The following is a 20976-nucleotide window of genomic DNA, read 5'->3' as shown; positions in this document are numbered from 1 at the left end:
TGCAGACGTTTTCACGCCCTTAGAAGCTCATTCCTTTTCGTTTAGAACATTGCGACTTTTCCCCCTCCTTTTGGGGGACTAAGAGGGGGAAAGTCCAGTGTTGCTCTTTGTCCGTGAGTAGTAAGTCACTACGCTGACGTCAAAGGTAGGCGACCACAGTACGGTGCTGGTGGTTACGAAGATTTAGCTCAACAACTTATATCCAAATAGTTTGGTAGCCATGCAAAACACTTAAATGAGTGCCTAGATATTATCAGCTTCTGTAAGTAGCCATTTAAAGTAATAAAAAGCGAATTGCTGCTTCATAACTGCATAACCGTGCTGTTAGCACTTTTAGCAATAGCTTGTATCTACAGTAGCATGTGAGCTAGTCACACTTCTGTTTATGTTTTGACCAGCTCGTTAGCTCCAACAATTTGCTCATAACAGTGACTTTAACAGCAAAATTAATTTTAAAATGTTCGTAATGACCTTCACTTTGTACTCACTTATTGACCAAATATACTGTATCAGTTCTGGTTGGTAGAAGTTTGTCTTGCCTAGAAATGAACGTTTTATTGACCATTATACATGTTGATTTTGTTCGAATCTGTGTTTATTAGTGATATTACTGACATCCTATATGAAAATTCTGTTAATACTTTTTGATGATTAATACTGAACTGATTAATTCAGAATCTTGATATTTGATTTAATTTCAGATAATGCCTACACGTGAGAAAATTTAGAGAAGCTATCTTTTCTAATGTGAATACAATGGTCAAGCAGGTAGAGGCATAATTTCACTCAGCTAGAAATTACTGCATCACTTAACTGTAATGCAGCATTTACTAGCAAGAAATACTGGACCAAAAATCAGCACGGATTTTTTTATGACCTATCATTCAGCTCTTTCTGCCCCTGTTGACCAACTGTTTTCTTATCTCTAGTGTCTAGAAAATTAGTCTTACCTAAAAAAATAATTGTTACAGTGCATTGTCTGAAGTACAAACAAAAAAACTGTCTGCCAGTTTTAACACATGGTCATCCCTTTCCTCTGCAAGAATCATAGAAAAACGCCCTACAACTCAAGAGAGGAAAGGATGCATCGACTTTACGTCCTGACTTGGACTCTGTTTCATTGACAATCCTCTTCTGAGCATAACACAGGATGCCCTACCACTGCGTGGCATACGGATGTGGCAAAACTGCAGAAGATGGTGTGACATTGTTTAAATTCCCAAAGGACCTCGAGGAGTTTCGCAAATGGGAGAAGCAGGTCCAGCGCACCCGCGCCCAGTGGGTAGCCACACCCAACTCTCACCTCTGCAGCGAGCATTTTGGCAAGGAGTACTTTGAGCCCAGACCACCCACAGGGGCTCTGAAGCTGAGGCCGGGAGCTGCTCCTACAGTGTTTGTCCGTCCACTCTGTTCCTCCTGCAGTGGAGTTGGCTGTAGTAACTGCCTGCCTGCTATCCAACGCCGGGGCATTACAGCTGAGCCAAAAGAGCGTAACATTAATGTGAGTATTTATTATCGGGGACCAGTAAAGGTCACTGCAGAGAAAAGGAGAGCTCCTGCTGGTCTGAGAGGTTTAAACAAGCTTCTTGGTTGTTTATATGTGTGATGTAAAATCAGTCGCTTTCATGCCGTCTGTTTACCACGTTTCTCTTCACAGGCCGAACACATTGAATTGGCACCCATTCAGTCTAATGATACTGATGCAGGAGGTGACAAAGAACATCTGACAGGAGGAGTGGTGAAGCCAGGAGATAAAAACCGAGAAGAACGACCAGGTGAGGTGCAAAAAAAGAAGAGAGAAAAAGGTTGAGAGCACAAAATGTCGTTTTTTCTGTCTGTCTGTTTGTTTAAATGCCATTTCATGTTAGTCAAAAGGAATGAGAGCACTTCTCCTCAAAATACTCGAACTAATAAAAATCACATCTGTTTACACTCTAAGGAACTGTTAATTAAGTTAGCTAATGTTTTATACTTACTTTTACAGTGGTGTGTGAGATGTGTGGCACCACCGGCAACATTAGCACCTTCTTTTCGAAGAGCAAGCGTTTCTGCAGTATATCCTGCTCACGCTCTTATTCATCAAACTCCAAGAAGTCCTCCATACTGGCACGTCTGCAGGTGAGGAAAAGATGTGATGTTGCTGCCCACAAACTATACTGAATGATGAACTTGTTTGTTACCATGTTATGTATGTGGCATTTTCTGATGCCTGCTACATATAAAAACAACTTTTTTATATGTAGCAGGTACGCTCAGCAAATTTTATATTTCTATAAAATTTGCTGAGCGTGCCTGCTGTTTTGCAGCAACACACTACTTCATTTATTTGTTCATTTAAACACACTGGGAGCTACCCAGCAAAATCACAATGTTGTACTGTTGGACACTGGGAACACCAACGGAGCAGTTGTAGTTAATTGCTTTGCTTAATTAAATAATCTGCAAAACATGTTTGAAATTTGAAAACTAAAGTATATTAATACATGCAACAAAATCCTTTCCACCCTCTTTATATTGTTGATTTTAGCTGTGCAAAGTGTCCTCATTGAGCTTAAGTTTTTAAGCATTTCTTGCTTGAGAGGTGAGAGTACAGAGGGGAAACAAAAATATGTAGTGATAAAGGAATGCAAAACAATCTGAGAGAAATATTGTAAAGACTTAAAGGGAATGTGGGCAGTAACTTCTTGTTTAACAAATGAAAAGCACCAGGATTAAGCCCCTTTTGTGCTTTTTGTTTTTTGTGATTATTGTTGCTTCATTGGTCTTTACAATATTCAACCAAAAAACTAAGTGCTATTAATCCATCCAGCCTGTTTGATCAAAGAAGTATGATTTGTTGAGATTTGAAAATTTTAGGTGTACCTCACCAAATTACAGGTTTGTGTGTGGTGTTCAAAGAACCAAAAAATTACTCCTAACAGTCTTAACCCCTAAAAATCCTGTTTACCCCGTTTGTTCCCACTAAACTAGCTTTATGGTTGGAAGCATCATCTTATTCCACACTCTCTGACAGGATCATATATTCACTGTAGACCCCATAGGCTGCAACTAACAATTTAATTATTGATGAACCTGTTAATATTTTTCTTGATTAACCAGTTGACCTTAAATGTCAGAAGAATGTTTAAGAGGACCATTACAATTTCCAAAAGCCAAGTATGATGTCTTTAGTTTGCTTGTCTTGTCTGACCAACCGTCCAAAACTCAAAGATATCCGGTTGATTATCGCATAAAACAAAAAAGCAGCAAATATTAATCTGAGAAGCTGGAACGTCAGAGTATTTGGCTTTTATTAATTATTAATCGATCAACAAAACGTTGTGTACCATCGACTGGTTGTTTCAGCCGTAGTTGAAGCGATATGATATTTAGAGTACAATATTCAAACCAAAAGTCCATGATTTTTTTATGCCAACGGATCATTTTTATACACATTTCCCAAGAATTCAGCCTGACATATCCCGTATCTTTGGAAGCAGTTTCTTCCGAGGCTTCGTTCTGTGGAACCACGCAAACAGACGTTACCGTCGAGTATAATAAACTTGTTTTATCTTTTGGTGTTTGTTTGTATTCCCCACAATTTCTAATTACGAACAAGGGGTGGCAGTGAGTGAAAAGCAGTTAACAGGTCACCGCTGCAGAGAAAAGTAGAAGAAGAAGACCGCGGCGGACTCGAAAGCACATCAGCGACCGGAGGGGCTGTTTGCGGGCGTGTCGGACTCGCTTCAGCCTTTGATTTAACGGAAACCTCTGTGTATTAAACACCACGCAAATGGTCCACAAGTGTTGCATCGATACCTGCTGGAACACAAAACGACCCGACCTGGTCTTTCATCGGTTTCCCCTCGGCGACCCAGGGAGACTGAGGCGATGGCTGCTGGCTTTGGACATGGAAGTACACACTCCGCTCCACGTCCTCAACAAGCTCTTCATCTGCCAGAAGCACTTTCCGACCGACGACTACTGCGGCACCCTGGATCAGACGAGGCCGCCGGGCCCGGCTCCTCAAGACCACCGCCGTCCCCACCCCTTTCAGACACTCACGCACCTCAGGGACAGGTGACCCCGCTCCAGGTGTCATTTTTCTAGACCACCTGGTTAGTGTGCTGCAGACGGTTTGATAAGTGAATCGTTTCAGTGAGTCCTCGTCTTTGATTCAGAAGGCCACCTGCTGTCATGGAATAAACGAGTATCTTTATGACTTTCCCATTCAGCCAGGAAGTTCTGCAGTTATTTGCAATCCCAAATGGTGCAATGAGCGAAGCCAGCATAAAACCATTTGTTCCCAGTAACATGCATATTTATTCTGCTTTATTAATAAAGTTTAATAAAAAAAAGCATTGCAAAAACAGGATTGAAATACACTTTTTCTTTTGAAACCTGAAGGCGTGGCCTCCAGAGTCATTCACATTAAACCTAAAAAGGCAGGATTTGATGAACGTTTAAAAACCTGTTGAAACAAGCTGAATATGAGATCAGGGCAACAATATGGTATTTAGATTTTTTCATTTCTATTCCAAAAAATAGATCTAGAAACTTAGATTTTATATTTGTTTTTAAATGTGACATTTTTACTTTAGGATCATTTTGTTGTAGAACTAGTCGTGCAAAAACTATGATGTGTTCAGACTAGGGCTGAAAGGATTAATCAGTAATTTAAAATTAATTGGCAACTTTTTTTAATATAATCAATTAATTATTTAAGTCATTTTGGCAAGTGATAACTCGCTGGTTTCGACTTCTCAAATGTGAATATTTTCTTATCCCTCTGATAGTGAACTAAATATGTATGAGCTTTGGACAGTAGGATGGACAAAACAAGCTATTTAGAACCTCAACTTTGGGTCTGCCAAAGTTTAATCAGTGTAAACCTTCTGGCATTTTACAGAACAAACAATAAATTCATCAAATGAGAGGATTGATCGATGATGAAAACAGTTAACTGCAGCTTGAGTCCCAGGGCTTTTCATCCCACTATAGTTGTAATTCCTGAGTGCCTGCTTTTTATGTCTCTTCCAGTTGAGGCTGGAAATGTGTGATTGTATGCATAGTTACCACTCTTGTGAAAACTGAAAAGCGCGGTAAAGGGAGGGGGGGAACAATTCGAAACTGGCCTCAAAGAGATTCCTTTTTGATAAATGTTACAACTGGTTTGCCATTTTAAAGCTGCTACTAGTCCTCATTTTCACTTTCATAATAATGGTGTACACCTATCAATTCTGTAACAACTGCAAGTCAAGGCATTTGCATTCACAGAGCCATCTTCCACAGGTACAGGTCATTTCAGTGCCTTTCTTCTCTTTGCATATCAGGAAATATGAGCGAATTCATCAGACTCCCAAAAAGATTTGACATTGGAGAGCAGTTATTGTATCATGACTTATTTACTCTAATCTCCCACTATAGACAGTTTGAAATAGAATAATTTTATGGCTGTTTGCGCTGATTATTTCAGTTATTGAGTGGACACAACAATGGGAAAGGTGTGACAATTTCATGCAATCTTTCTTTGTGCTCATCTCTCCAGGGGAAGCCCCCCTCAAAAAAAGCTACAGTGCTGAACAAGGTGAACAAAGCCCCTCCAACCCCAACAGGACTGGATGGTAAGGGCACCGATCACACGCGGACATGCATGCATGACAAGGATCGAAATTAATTAACCGCAGTACAATAGAAAGAAATGCCCATAAAACAACAGCAAATGAATTAATGTCTATAATACACAAGTTTGCACTTGGTTCAGTAACGGCAGCCTCTCAAAATCCGTGGAATACGTATAGGAGAAAGTGCCCATAGGCCCGCATCATGTGCGCTTTTTAAATTTTCAGTTTAATAGCACCTATCATTTTTCATAGATAAAATCAAATGTAGGCAGAGAAGCTAAATCCATGCCATGGATCACTCGAGTATAATTTGAGATATAATCTGATGTTAGGTGTAAACCCGTAATTTGTCCTAACAAGATGTAGACGCAGTCTGAATAGATCTGAACAGGGTCATAAAGTTTCCAGCCTGTATGGTGGGTGACATTCATCCAGTAAAGACAAACTTTACTGGTATTAGGAGCTTGTTTGGGGATATTAGAGGCTGCATAAAGTACACAAACATTAATCAAAATCTTACTTCAGCTGAATGATTGCTCTACTCTTTCCACTCTGGAGAATCAGGCTTTGAGTGGGGCGCTTACTTGGAGAGGGAAGCATCCCTGGCTGCGTCTGTCTCCTGCTTCAGACATGTGAGTCCTGTGCAATTTAAAAACTATTTTCTTCACTCACATATAGTAAATGTTCAGGGATTTGTCTCTAATGTTGGTGCATGCCAGTTTACATACTGTAAAAGTAAGTGTAACACACACATGTTTCATGTAACAATATGAAATACAGTACTTGTCTATTCACATTGTTTTACACAAAGTGCTGGCCCAACCGGGACAGGCACTGTGCGGTGTCACAGTAATATTACATTTATGTCAGCTAATGAGACCTACATTAGAAATGTATGTATTAAGTAGTAAGCAACCAGAAGAAGGTATTTAAAGGCTCTAGATTAGAGCAACAGATTTTATGACAATATTTAGTATCTTAAAATTGAACAAAATTTTATGTAAAAAAAATCATTTGTTGTGTTCCTTTTTAAATCTTAAATTTTCAGGAGCAGAGACTCTTAAACAGTATAAACAACATTGCGAAAAACTTCAGTTCATGAATGTGAGCGGACTTGTTAAGGAAACTGTTCGATTGACTATCTTAAGTATCTTAGTAGATACTTAAACTTAAGTATAGTTTCACATAAAACTATGAAAAACTGAAATAGTAAGATGAAAGAAAATATGAGGGGGTGAAAGAAAAAACATTCCAGAATTTACAAGCCATTTTATGCAGCCTTGGTCGGGAGGAGAACGTCCACTATAGTGGAGGTGGACATGGCTGACACCTGATATTTAATTAAAGCACTATACTTCCAAAAGGATTTATTTAACACAAAAAATGAGTTCTTGGTGTTACTGAGAATAACTCTTGAAATTCCTAAAAAAATATTGCGTGTATATAAAACACGTCACACTGATGATCTGTAAGGAAATATCTGACCTTCCACTCTGCAGGCTCCACTGTGTGCCCAGTGGGACGACATCACCGTAGGGATGAAGGTGGAGGTCCTGAACACTAACGCTGTCCTGCCCAGTAAAGTCTACTGGATCGCTACTGTTATCCAGATTGCAGGTGTGTACATCTGTCTGTCAGTGTTTCTTTTAACAGGCCATTACGTTATTGAACCGTCAGTCTTTTAAGATTAGGAATTTGACCTTTTTTTTTTTTTTTTCTTATTCACTATAACTTTACTCCTCCTCTTCCTCCCCTCCATTGTCTCCAGGATATAAAGCACTGTTGAGATATGAAGGCTTTGAGCGCGACAGCGGCCATGATTTCTGGTGCAGCCTCGTTTCAGGAGAGCTGAAGCCTATTGGATGGTGTGCCATGACGAGCAAGCTGCTGGTGCCACCACAAGGTGACGATTCACAATCGAATCTGATCTTACTGTGCCGTGCAAATGCGGAACTTACTGTGCTGGTTGGACTAGCACTTAGAAAACATGTAGGACAGTGGATCATATACTGTTATCAGGTTTAATATAACAGATACTGAACAATTAAAATATGTTGTGATTGGCCAATATCAGATATATTAACGATAGGATATGTTCTAATTTGAGAAATTGTGGGTCTCCATAGATGTGAAGCAGAACATATCAGATTGGAAAGAGTATCTGATGAAAAAGCTGGTGGGCGCCAACACTCTACCTGTTGATTTCTACTTGAAGGTAAAGCTGGATGCTGCTAGACGCAGTGATTTGGCTCTGTTGTTGTATAGTAAAGTATGATGAATTGTTTAATTTTATTGGCTTAATTTAACATAATCAGCATCTCTGTCCCATCTCCGCCCTCTTTTTATGTCCTTTTCCCAGCTGACAGAGGACTTGAGGACCTCTTTCAGAATAGGCATGCGTGTGGAGGTGGTGGACCCCAAACATGTGAGCCGGACCCGCGTGGCCATTATAGACTCCATTATTGGTGGCCGTCTCCAGCTGGTGTACGCAGACCAAAGCGACGCCCCCGAGAACGCCGTCTCTGATTTCTGGTGCCACATGTGGAGTCCCCTCCTGCACCCGTTGGGCTGGTCCAGCAAAGTGGGTCATGCCATTAAGGCACCCGGTAAGTCTAGGATTTAGTTTATCAATACATATGACTGACAGCATGCAACATAGCCAGAAAAAACACACAGAGTAAATGACACGGGTACTAGAACAGAAACAGCAACATGCTTGAATAACATGCAAGAGAAATCCAATAAATGTAACTAAGCTTGATGTAGGGACAGAGAGCCAACTGAGCAGTCAGCAGTGGAAACACTGGAGATGGAGGAAGACTAAATCTCTGGTGGTTACACTTGGGGGCCCAGATGTTCAGCCAATCCCGGAAGAAAATTTAATGATGTCAGGGCACTGAAAAACAGTTGATCAGACCAGCTGGTTGGATTTGAGGTTTTGTGTTAGGGAAGGCCACCAAACAGTGGTTTATTTACAGTAGGCCATTTGTGTTAAGACTGTCAACACTCCTATAAATCTTGACAGATCTGAAAATTACGATCAGTGATCAAAATTGATGAAATTAGATCTGTGCTCTTAGTTCCTTCTCTTAGGCAGAGGAAGGACTTTTTTAAATTTAAAGCAATTGTGTCACGCTCGAACTGAAGATTTTAACTTGTAGATTTTCTTAATTTTACAATAAATATAGCAAACAGTGTGGAAGCTGGTGCCAGCGGTTTGAGGGGTAACTCTGACAGTACATTCCAGCTATTCAAAAAGGTAAGAAAAATGTTATTGCTTAAGAAAATTATCAACTGAATTCAAAAAAGCATAGATAGACCCAACAGCTGCTTTTCCTTGTGACTTTTATTAATATGGTGGCAGTGCACTGGAACTTGAGCAGTAAATCCACACTGGATAGCGGTGCAGTTTGTCTCTGTTAACGCCCCCTGTATTGAGTTTTGTTAGATGTGATGACATTTCATATTTTAGACTCATGACTCAGACAGTTAACGCTGATATTCTACTGTGTCCTGCTGTAATGCTTAAAATCCTTACAGTTTATTAATAATAATTGCACATGACTTCAGCATTTAACTCTTGTTAAGAGTTTAGGCTGGACCACAAGGAATATGTTGAAAGTAATAGAAACACTTATTCTCAATTCTGAACTCTGGATTTTGGTCCCAGATCATAATCACAACTCAATATTTGATGACAGTAGTAATTAATAATAGTGATTGTCCCAGCCATTGCTGATGTGACAGTAATCTGCACTCACTATCTATGGAAAGTCACACACTATATAACGCTGCCTTAGCAAGACCCCTTGTCACCCATTGTGTGACCTGCAGCCCAGGATCGTCTATATGGAAGGAAGTTTCTTTGAAGAAGGAATGAAGCTTGAGGCCATTGACCCTCTCAACCTGGGAAACATCTGTGTGGCCACTGTACACAAGGTAAGACAGCAATTTTTGGTTGGTTATTTTTTGTGCATTATTTTCTATTTCTGTTTCCTCTGTGTCTCTTACTCTGCCCCCCTTCACTTCTCCAGGTGCTGTTAGATGGCTACCTGATGGTTGGTATTGATTGCACCACATCTAGCAATGGCTCTGACTGGTTTTGTTACCACGCATCCTCTCATGCCATCCTTCCTGTGGACTTCTGTAAAAAGAACAACATCCCTCTCACTGTACCTCAAGGTAAATGTAAACATACACTCGTGGTGCATTTCCACACAGTCTGCTTCATTCAGGCAGTAATGTAGCTCAGGCTTTGTCTCCACCACGTGTGTACTGTGTTCTGCTGGTGCTAGTTTGCTTTACTACCCTTTTAATGAAAGATGTCTGTTTCCTGGCAGGTTATGACTCTCAGACCTTCACCTGGGACAAATACCTGAAGGAGACCAAAGCTAAAGCTGCACCGGCACGACTGTTCACCACTGTATGATAGAGTCCAAACCTAGTGCAGCATTTGAAGTTGTGCTCTCTGTTTAGCAACATATTATTGTGATCGCACCCACAATTTATTTGCCTTAGTCACAGCATGAACATACCAGCAGACTAAGACAGTCCCTTTCACAACCCATCTATAAAAGTCTTCACCCAAATACTAGGGGTGCAATCCTATTAGTTCAAACTCGATCCAACAGCATACGAGCCTGCAATTTGTCTTTCCTCAGGACTATCCAGGTCACAGCTTCTCCGCCAACATGAAGCTGGAGGCAGTGGACCTGATGGAGCCACGCCTGGTGTGTGTCGCCACTGTGAAGCACTGTGTGGGCCGCCTGCTGCTCATCCACTTCGACGGCTGGGAGGATGAGTTTGACCAGTGGGTCGACCACCAGTCCCCAGACATCTACCCCGTGGGCTGGTGCGAGCTCATGGGCTACCAGCTCCAGCCGCCCCCTGGACTTGGTAAACAACTTCTGTTAATAGAATAATCCATAGTGCTACAATATTAAGAGCGAGTGTCAGCGCAGAGAGCTGGGTTAATCCACCTAAGCCACTCTATTCTGATTGAGTTGTTTACATTTTAGTTTTGATTGAAATCGGATGTAAGACTCCATGTCAACACATCAATTAATCAAATGTGGTAGAAAACTTCCTTAACCTCTACTCTACCGCTATTACAGATAGGAGGTGCTGGTCAGTGCCGTGCAGTAGAGATGTTTTTGACATTATAGAAAGGTGACAGGTGTTTTTTTTTTCCTGTTTTCCAGTAGATTTAATCACAAACCAGGTGGCACGGAACAAGAGACCCAAGTCCTTCATATACGGGAGAAAGAGTACGTTTTGCCTCAGAAATGTACATCAGATCTAGTGTTTTCTCTCATATGAAGGTAATGAAAAATAATTCCCTCACCTCCTTGTGTTGCTTTCTATAGAAAAGAAGAATGCAAAGAAGAGGCTGTCTGATGAGCAAGCTAAAGATGATGCTGGTCAGCAGCCTGAGGTCACTGACAATAAGAGTCCTCCGGGGGTGGTAGACCTCAGTCTTCCTCCAAAAGTGCCACTCATCAAGACTGAGCCAGAGGAGCAGGAGAGTAAGTGGACAAACTCATACTACATGCTGTTCACGTTTTCTCATTTTCGTGAGACAATTTAGGTAAATATCTGACTTAATACTGTCTGTGTAGTCTTTGCAGTGCAAGTGAAAGTGGAGGAGGTGGAGATGGAGACACCCATTGATCCTCCAGGCAACGCTCAACAAGTCTGTCTGCCCACAATCAAACAGGAGGAGGGAGGGGGACAGAGTAAGTCAGGACAACATGAGGTGCCAGAGCAGACCAGCTTGGAAAATGCAGCACATGAAAAGACAGAGAAAAATAAAGCTGCAAAAGATGGACTTGAAGAGCGGGGATCATTGGAAGAGAGCTTTACTGGTGAAAGCAACATGGAGCAGAGTGAAAATGAAAGACAAATACCGGACCAATTGGAGAGGAGCCAAGAAAATGACAGTGCCGTGGATGAAATATTGGAGAGCAGTATGGAGCAGGAGAGGCTGGAGGAATGGAGAGATGAGACGGGGATATAGAACAGTTGAAAAGGTGGAGGTTCAAAGAGACTCAAATGACTACATGATGGAGAAAAATAAGGCCAATGTGGCATTAAAAGGACAGAGAGGAGACAGACAAAAGCAGGCTGGGATGTATTTTGAGCAAATAGAAAAGGTATATTACTAGGGAGAGCTAGAACATCTTTTAAGTCTGTTGGTTTAAAGTGATAATCCTTAAGATTTCAGTCCTAGTTGATTTGGTGACACCCGTGGTTACTGGTGGTAACAAGTTTGGTTGTATACTACAGGCCCCACAATTCCGGGGGCAACAAAAACTTCTTGAGCAGCTGCTTATCTGCTGCTCAGAAATAGAGCAGAAAAGCAACCGGTGTATTTGTTCAGTGCACAGCCAAGCAAACCCACATTGTTTTAATAAAGAAGTCGACCAAGAGTAATTTCAATCGTGATCTCATTTCATGCAGCAGCCGAGCACCATGGAGTCGATTACCTTACTGAGAAGCTGGCGTGCAGCCCGTCAGCTGCAAATCTCCACAATCTTTAAAATCTGATTGTTACTGTAGCTCCCCCTTCCTGTTCTGTTACTACTTGTAATCTTTAAAACTGATCTGCTCACAAAAATGCCAACAATTATGGTCAGCACTAAGCTCAGTACACTCGTGTGTACTGTGAAAGGTGCTGTTTAAAGGGGTAATTTTTAGGATGTAAATACACTGAATGACTATAACAGAAAATCACAGACCTTAAATAGTATAAAAAACAAGGTTTGATTCCATGAAATTATTAAGGATCACAGCTTTAAATACTCGATATACCTTAAAATCATGACTGTCTATACCATAGTTCATAAGCACCAGCTTAGCCAGTTTTAAAACTACCTCACTTTCGCCATGTGTGCAGATAACTTTTTGAGCTTAACTTCACTCATGCTGAGTCTAACATCAAATTTTGAAATATGACTCTGAAGGTCTCTATTTCATTTTTGGGGTTGTAATGACATGCAGACAAATATTTTTTATGTTTTATTTTGTCCTGTTTTATATCCAGATATTCTTTTTTGTAAATATACAATCACTGATAAAAAATAGTTTCCTCCATTTACTGATTTGAAGTTTTCTTAAATTATCTTTACAACTGGGACATGAGGTTGAGATGTAGTGGTTAAGGATAACTAACATGAAGCCAAAGAATCTATAATTTTGTAATAAAAAAAAAAACAGCCGTTTTGCATTTATGCTAATGACATTAACTTAGTTTACTTCTTCAAGATGCTAAAATGTCCAACAGAGATAATGAGGAGCTAAAAGCCTTTGATCTAACCAGCATGATCTTAACTGGGAATGTCAATCTAATGTTTGAAACAAAGCAGTGCTGACACAGAGAATGTGTGCTCAGTCTAGGTTTCTTGGATTTAAAAAAAACAAAACTTTTTGACCTTAGACACCCAAGAGAAAATACTGCAGGAAAAAACTGTAGTAAAATGTTGTTAATGAAAACTGACTGGTCCGAGATGTCAAATACAACACAGCCTCAGCTGTCAGAGCTTTCATAGCTGGCAGAGGTTACAGTATTTTAGTGAGTTCAACCCAATGTTTCACCTCAAAATCTTCAACTATGGTCACTTATTGGAAGCTGTGGTCTCAAAAAAAAAAAAAAAAAATAAAATAAAAATATATATATATAAAAATCAGTACAGAAGCCAGACGAAACTCCAAATGCAGCAGGTTCAAGCCATACTGCGTTTCTTGGTTTTCTTGCCTGCTGCCTGTTTGGTGTCTGGACTCTTGCGAAGTTTGGTTTTGACTTTCAGCATTTTGACATGCCTAAGGCCATTGAGGTGCATTGGTTTGGGTTTGGTTGCCTTGGGTGCCTTAGCGGACTTTGGGGTGACTGTAGGGGTCGAGGGGAGGCTCTCTCCTCCAGGGCAGGCTTTAAAGACGTGGACGTCCTTGACCCTGCGACTCCTCAGCTCAGGGGGATTGGCACAGGTGGCTCGTACCTTCAGGTTGACTTTTTCAATCCACCTAGATGAAGAGGAAAGGCCAAATTATTTTATTAAAAATTCCCAGATGTGGGCGCCCTGATAGCCTAATGGTTGGGGCGCATGCCATATAGATGCAAAGCTCACGGTTTGACTCCTGGCCAGGGGACCCTTGTTGTCAGACCCCTCTCTTTGTTGTGCCAGATATAAATTTATTATTTTAGACGTAAAACATGCATAAAACATCCTTATCCCGCATACGCACCTAAGGAAAATGTTCAGGCTTTAGAAATTCCTGTTGGCCAAACCCCAATCATTTTCACCTACACTCAGTGTGCTGTAATTGTCTTACAAGCGCAGTGGCAGCAGAGGGCAGTCACACATCAGAGGATTGTCAGCCAGGTTGATGACCTCCAAAGAAGTGAGAGGGTGGAAGTCAGGCACCTCCTCCAGCTGGTTGCCCTCCAGGAATAGACTTCTCAACCCTGGACCCAGTCCTGCGAGGGAGTTCTGTGACATCTAGAATGAGAGAGTGATTATGTCAGAAATTTCATTAAATAAAGGAAAAGGTTTGAAGAGAAAGATCTAGGTTGCTGATTAAAAATAGGTTAGAATACCTCAAATCTACAGCCCACTCACCTTTTCCAGTCCCATGTTATCTAGATACAGCTCCTTCAGCGACCTCTCCAGTGGTTGAAAAGCATTTGGCCCCACCCAGCGAATTGAATTCCCAGACAGCCTCAGGTCTCTGAGGTTCCCTGCCTTGCTCAGTGCTTCGGTGGGCACCTCCTTCAGCTTGTTTCCTCCCAGGTGGAGCGTATCAAGGTCACTGGTGTGATCCAGAGCCCTGGGCGACACGTGATCAATGGCGTTCCCCGTGAGGTAGAGAGCTCTGAGACCCTCTGCCCCGGTCAATATGCCCGGCTCCAGCTTGGTGATGGCGTTGTTCTCCAAGTGAAGCGCTAGCAGGCTGGGCACCAGTTTGAATGCTCCTTTAGGGAAGCTGGTGAAGCGGTTATTCTCCAGGTGGAGGTAAGTCAGTTGAGGGAGACCTGTGGATTTAGACTACAGAAGGTCAATGTTGGTATTAAGACACATAAGTCAGAATAATGCCAAAAGGGCTGTTCTACAAAGACCTTTAAAGGCATCAGGGCTGAGGGAAGTGAGGTCATTCTCTGACAGGTACAGGTAGATCAGTCCTTTCATCCCACTGAAAGCCCCGCCTTCCACCTCCACAATCTTGCAGCGCTGCAGGTGCAGGGACACAACCTGGGCGACACCTGGGAAGCTGTTGCTAGGGATGTAGTGGAAGTGGTTACCACGCAGGTCCAGGAGGCGCGTGTTGGGTGAGAAACCCCGAGGAACTTTGGTGTGACTGCGGTTTTCACACGAAGAGTGATGCGTCTCAGCCTGAAAACGAGGTAAAGGGGAATGTAGAGGACGGAGGGGACAAAGACATGCGCACTGCCAGTACAAATCATATTCTTTTCCAAACTACTTTTTTAATACATATATGCACACTCGGCTCTGCTGTCGCTACCAAACTTGTCATTTGGTTTCTGTGCCCAATTTTCTATTATCATATTTTTTTCTTTTTTAGTGAAATAACACATAAGTGGCTCCCAACCATTCTGTTAGCAATGTCTACGCACACAGTTTGCTTATGCCTATGGTTCGCAAGAAGTTCAACCAAAGAGTTTTGTTCCCTTCTCAGATTGTTGTAAAACTTTCAAGTATTTTACAACAAAAACAAAGATTTAGAAAACTTTTATAAAACAATCAATTTGAATTTCAGAAATTCTCTAAAATGGAGGATAAACTACAAAAAAGCATTTTGTGAAGAAATCTTAAGGCAAAATATTAAATAACAAAGGGTTGGTAGTAGGATCTGTAACACTAATGACAGCAGGAAATGGACCCAAAGGATAACTTACAGTCTGATTATGTAACTAAACAGTGCAGCCAATGTGGCTAAAAGTAATTATTATCGCAAGATGGTAAATGCTTAAATCGTAGTTAAAGAGTAGCACGAGTAGAGGTGAGTCATAAAGTCAGAAAACTAACTCAGTAATGCCAATATCTATCTAAAATTTGCTATCATTAGCAACCATAAGCTGCCGGTTATACTAGCATAGGATAAAGACTGGAAATAAGAGAAATGGCTAGCCTGGCTCTATCCAAAATATAAAAAAATCGGCCACCCAGCACCTTTTAAATATAATTAGCAGTGACTTGTTATTTCCACTGGTTGACTGAGTCTACACAACAAGACTCCGGGAAATCACTGCATCTGGCCAAATAGTTCCAGCCAAAACTCAAAAAAAAAAATCAAAAATTCCTTTTTTTTTTTTTACATTTCTGTTTGTGTACAGATTAAACAAGCAGGATATAACATGTTAATTTGTAAAGTTTAGAGGTGCTAACAGGTGGTTTTTTTAAAACTTTGGACAGAGCTAAAATAAGCTAAATCCTTGCTGACTCTAGCTTTAGCTTTAGTATACAGACATGAGAGTGGTATTGATCATCTAATCTCAGCAAGAAAGCAAATAAGCATATTTCCCAAAAAGTTCAACTATTTCTTTAATATCATGTTTAGGCATGAGTTCCTCAAAATCGAGAATCAAGACCAAGAGGTTAAAATCAATCTGGGAATGAATGTCAGTGCTCTACAAAAGTGAATCACAAAACTCTCTCCTGCAGCGCAACGTGTGCACTTCATATACCCCACTCACCTCACAGACACAGTTGGCAGGACACTTGACTTTGTTCTCTGGCTCTTCAGTGGGTGGCGGTGTGATCCTGGTTGCTTCCTCGAACTCGGCCTTCAGCATGGCCTCCTGGCTCTGGCAGCGCAGCTCTGGAGGGTGGACGGCCTCCAGGTTTTCTCCAGAGAGATGGGCTGGTCCTCCGCATGTCCCCATCAGCTTCACCTTGCTACGGATTGCCCACTCCCTGCAGTGTAGTTAAAAAAGGTCAAAGTAGGGATTAGTACCCTGTTGTTGACGGAAAGCCGTCGGTTCATAATCCATAAAGGTCTGCTGCACCTGAGCGGACGCAGATAGCAGTTGCAGTAGATGGGGTTCCCAGCCAGGTTGAGGCGTGCCGGCTTGGGTGAACCTTCAGAGAGGGGCTGGATGACACGCAGCTGGTTGTAGCTGATGTCCAGGTGGGTGAGGCTGGGGGATTTCGAAACAGCTGTGTTAGCCATGTCCTGCAGGGACATGTGGTCCAGGAAGAGGTGGGTGAGCTTTGTCATGGACACTGCCTCTTCTCCAAGGTAAGTCATTGGGTTATAGCTAAGATCCAGACGGGTCACCTCTGGCAATCTGGATAGCAAGAGGGAGAAGTGTTGACAATAATTTCAATGTTATTACTCAGATCATACTGTAAAAGAGAGCTCAGACCTGTCTAGCATGGGTTTTCCCTCCCAGACACCAGGCAACTGAGATTAACCCATGTTTTTTAGCCACACCGGCTGCATGGCTCTAGGGATGGCAATGAATGTCCTTCTGTTTTTCATTTTGTCCGGCTGGTCAGCGGACAAAATGTGGAGACGGAAATATGTAACTGGTGGATGGATTGATATGAAATCTCGTATAAGCATTCTTACTTTTCCTCTGGTGCCACCAGGAGGTTGTTATTTGTGGTTCTGAGTGAAACGTCTTGACAACTATTGGATGGATTGCCATGAACGTTGCTTAATGTTACCAAGTAGCATACCTAGTCATGGTCTCAGTGGGAAAAAACTGCAGCTCATTGTGATCCAGACTGAGACGGGTGAGTGTGAAGAGACCAGCAAAGGCCTCTGTGTCCAGGTAGTTTAGAGAGTTGTGACTGAGACGAAGCCATTTGATGTTCTGCAAGCCCTGGAAGGAGACGATACTGGCTATTTGATTAATGATCCAACAACAGGAGACATTTAGACTTTGCAGGTATCTTGTGAATGTGGTTGTGTTTGTACCTGGAAGGCAAGGTTGGGGATGTAGACCAGCCTATTGTGCGTGATGGAGAGCAGGTTGAGGAAGCCCAGCTGAGAGAAAGCTCCAGGCTGGATCTCCTCCACACGGTTGCGATCAATCATAAGCTGCTTCAGTGAGGACAGACCATCGAACGACTCCTGGACTCAAAAGATTAAGACAGGAAAAATGTTTTTACCTTGCTCCAGTCCAAGTTGTGAGTAAAGACGGCAAAAATTAAAAAAAACTAACAGTTGTCATTGAAATAAGGATGGTTGTGAGAACAGGAGCTGGTGAGGTGCTGACATTAACTTTTTTTGGGTTCTCATTGAAGATATAATCGACGTGTGTGTGACCACCTGGTAGAGGATCTCGATGTTGTTGTTGGCCAGGTTGAGGAAGACCAAGCGTCCAAGGCCGCGGAAGGCCCCCTCCTTCACCCTACGGATGTTACAACGCTGCAGCGACAGGTGAGTCAGGTAGGGCGTGTGTTTGAAAGCCCTTGTGGGAAGTTCCTGGATGTCATTACCTCGAAGATCTAATTTCACTGTGATCTATAAAGAAAAGAGATTACATGTCAGATGGAACAAGATAGGAAAGAAATATACAGTAGAAATGTTGGCATGTATGTGTGAAAAACAAACCTCATCAACAGTGGGAGGAACTTGGGTGAGGTTCTTGTTGGCACAGGTCACAGTGAGCTGGATCTGGTCACACACACACTGCTGGGGACATTTAGCTGTGTGCGCTGCAGGTATGCAGAGGAGCAGCAGACTGAGCAGTGGAACCCAGAGGGCGTCAGGAGAGAGACGGGAGTACATCTGAGAGGGAAACAGCAGTGACTTCATTCATGTGGAGGTAATTCATGGTTAATAGTCTTTACCGAGGCTCCTCTTGCTCAGTGACACAGTAAATAAAAATGTTAATTTTATTTATTTATTTTTTAGTTAGCCAAGCTACCAGCAAGTGGCTGCTGTTTTGATTTTTAGATGTGAGGTACCCTAATAGATCCACTACCTACCCATTCATTCACTTACGTACTCAGTTTACCTATGGAAATGTCTCAAGAGAAAACACAAGATCATTCATCACTGACTCCTCTGCTCGCTGCAACCTGCTGATGTGTGTACACTGTTGCACATCTATGACACTGTGTGTTTGTTAGAAATGAACTGTTTCAGCATTATTTGCTCATTTCTAACTTCCCCAATGGTTAGTTTTTGTATCAACTTGTCAGGCCTTTAAATCTGCTGTCTTGTTTAATATGATTAGACTCCATTTAATATAACTTACATTAGGGTAATAATAGGGCAGGTACGCCACATGTTCTAGGACCCCAGACCTTCTGGTTCGGAGCTGTTCTGAATACATTCACTGTACCTTGCTTATTCCCATTTCATGCTACTTTTTACTTAAAAAAGAAAATCACCAAATTTCTCTGGGAAATATTGTACGTTTTACTCCACTACAGTTTTCTGACTGCTGTATTATACATAAAATCATGCAATAAGCTCATAAAATACAATGCATTGTTAAAGATTCCAATCATTTTAGCTTGTGAACCTTTACAAAAAGTACTGGGGCCCCTTCAGGTATCTATAGGTTATTAGCAGGTCCATATCTGTCGTGTCACCCTTTTGGAGGAGTCCCGGCCCCTAAATTGGCAACAGCTGGATTGAACTTCAAACTCTATTAAGAGTTATATCAAGAATTTAGAACTAGGTTCACCTCGAGCAGCTACAATGAAATGATGCTGACAGACTGATGCATCAGTCTTAACAATCTAACAATGTCTTGTATAATGATATCAGTCACAGGGGGCAATTTCCTGCAGAATGAGTACTTTTACTTTGGTTTCTTTAAGTACATTAAATAATACTTCATGGCTTTTACTTAAGTAGGATCTTAAATGCAGGACATTGTAATTTAGTATTTTTACAGTGTGGTGTTGATCATTTAACTTAATTAAAATATCTTAGTACTTTTTCCACCACTGCATATAGTTGTTATTCACAGTATCCTATTAATTTTAGGAAGAATGTGCGCCTATAAAAGGTAAAACTCAATTATAAAAATGATCCCCCATGTTTAGAGCCAAACATGTCCCCGTCCTTCTGTACTTTTGGGGATTAGTGTCATTTTGGTCAGACTGGGCTGCCCTAGTCTTCACTGGAATGCCTTAAAACCACATTCCCGTGTCGGATCAACAGTCTTGATCCACAGGAATGGACATAAAAAAGCTTCACAGCTCCACTCTCTGAAATTTCTCAAAAATGTTGACAAAACGGTACCGTGCTTAAACCTATCTGTCAAAAACTGCTGCACCACATCCTGTCAGACATGGAGCGGACAGAAACCCGTCGTTGCACCAATCAGCATAGAAACCACTTAAATTTCATCAGTTCAATTACTTTCATTTGAATTCAGTTGCAAGGCCGTTTACGAGAACCCTTCATATTTTAGCAGCATAGCGTGTTTTGTTCCTACGACCCCCTAGACAGAAAAGGGGCCAAGAAACTAGAGACGGAGGAATGTCCTCCGGCCCGACTGTTTGTCCGCGTCCCTCCGGGGATCAACAGTCCAGACCGCAGAGGAGCTGCCGCGCCGGCCGCGCACAAAGACGCACAGTCTCTATCCCTGCCGGTGTTGTGCCAGAATGCGTTTCCTCTGAAAAAAATATTTGTCCTGTCGCCAGGGACGATGAGAAGCCTGTTCTCCACCGGCTCTGAATGCTTTTACGCGAATCTACCTCGCAGCATTTTTCCTATTTTGAGCATTTTGTTAATGTTGACCTGTGCGTCAACAGGGACATTGATTTAAAGAAGTTTTGTGAATGAAAAAGACCTGCAAGTATTATCTAATTTGGACAAATACGAGCATTGTATTTGTTCCATTTATGCACTTAATGGTAGTAAGAAAATATTAACTCTTCAGTGTGATGACACTCGTATGTTCTTTCTTTAGAGGCTAAAATGAGCAAAACAAAACCATCTTCTACGTGATTGGATAACTGAACAGTTTGGTATTCAATTCTGATTTCCGAAGTCTCCAAGGTATTTGACACCATAACAATCTCTCGACTTGAATGTATATGTCTGAAATCATATGTGTTGAGCATGTATACAATGAGAACATAGGGAGCGATTTTACGCACTAACTCACCGTGGTTCCGTCGTGGATCCGTCCGGCTGCAGGTCGTTTACTGGCTGTTGACACTCTCACGGTCTCGGCTCCCTCTGCTGCTCTGCCCCCGGCTGTCCCCCCATCCAAAACAAACTCCGTTTATCCCTTCATTCACTGACACTCCCCCCACCCACCCACACACACCTCCAGCTTCCACCTCTGATCCTGTTAAAGGAATAGTTCCTTCAAAATTAAACCTCGTTTAGCTGTTTCACCTCAGTGTCATGCCTGTTCACTCTCCACTGAATTTAGTAGATC

General features: G+C 41.8%; 2 protein-coding genes and 1 long non-coding RNA gene across 7 annotated transcripts; 1 reads left to right on the top strand and 2 right to left on the bottom strand.

Annotated features, from left to right (window-relative positions):
- Positions 1-32: 32 nt before the first annotated feature.
- l3mbtl2 (L3MBTL histone methyl-lysine binding protein 2) lies at positions 33-12664 on the top strand. Of its 4 annotated transcripts, none has more exons than XM_040135033.1 (18): positions 33-145; positions 1044-1501; positions 1658-1775; positions 1985-2118; positions 5528-5603; positions 6162-6235; positions 7103-7220; positions 7372-7506; positions 7730-7818; positions 7963-8209; positions 8792-8862; positions 9438-9542; positions 9638-9785; positions 9944-10026; positions 10265-10499; positions 10805-10870; positions 10970-11128; positions 11222-12663. In XM_040135033.1, the coding sequence occupies exons 2-18, from the start codon at positions 1151-1153 to the stop codon at positions 11617-11619; spliced, it is 2607 nt and encodes an 868-aa protein (XP_039990967.1). In that variant the 5' UTR covers positions 33-145; positions 1044-1150; the 3' UTR covers positions 11620-12663. The 4 variants fall into 4 exon arrangements, with proteins under 4 accessions (XP_039990967.1, XP_039990968.1, XP_039990969.1 ...); XM_040135034.1 differs by lacking the exon at positions 33-145 and adding an exon at positions 154-262 and having other exon boundaries at positions 10808-10870; positions 11222-12664; XM_040135035.1 differs by lacking the exon at positions 33-145 and adding an exon at positions 154-262 and having other exon boundaries at positions 6168-6235.
- Positions 1571-4156, bottom strand: LOC120794210. The gene is made up of 3 exons (XR_005708105.1): positions 3799-4156; positions 1977-2112; positions 1571-1723 (listed from the first exon to the last, which is right to left on the bottom strand). It is a non-coding gene; the product is annotated as an uncharacterized LOC120794210 (long non-coding RNA).
- Positions 12665-13324: 660 nt separating the features above from the next.
- chadlb (chondroadherin-like b) lies at positions 13325-20792 on the bottom strand. 2 transcript variants are annotated; one of them, XM_040135658.1, is made up of 11 exons: positions 20690-20792; positions 18180-18356; positions 17895-18089; positions 17541-17696; positions 17300-17445; positions 16624-16905; positions 16312-16531; positions 14716-14989; positions 14219-14631; positions 13932-14098; positions 13325-13622 (listed from the first exon to the last, which is right to left on the bottom strand). In XM_040135658.1, the coding sequence occupies exons 2-11, from the start codon at positions 18354-18356 to the stop codon at positions 13325-13327; spliced, it is 2328 nt and encodes a 775-aa protein (XP_039991592.1). In that variant the 5' UTR covers positions 20690-20792. The 2 variants fall into 2 exon arrangements, with proteins under 2 accessions (XP_039991592.1, XP_039991591.1); XM_040135657.1 differs by having other exon boundaries at positions 20698-20748.
- Between the last annotated feature and the right edge of the window lie 184 nt (positions 20793-20976).

Source organism: Xiphias gladius, chromosome 9 (genome assembly GCF_016859285.1).
Source record: "Xiphias gladius isolate SHS-SW01 ecotype Sanya breed wild chromosome 9, ASM1685928v1, whole genome shotgun sequence".
Taxonomy (NCBI): domain Eukaryota; kingdom Metazoa; phylum Chordata; class Actinopteri; order Istiophoriformes; family Xiphiidae; genus Xiphias; species Xiphias gladius.
Note: the sequence above shows the minus strand (reverse complement) of the source record. Positions and strands in the feature narration are given on the sequence as shown.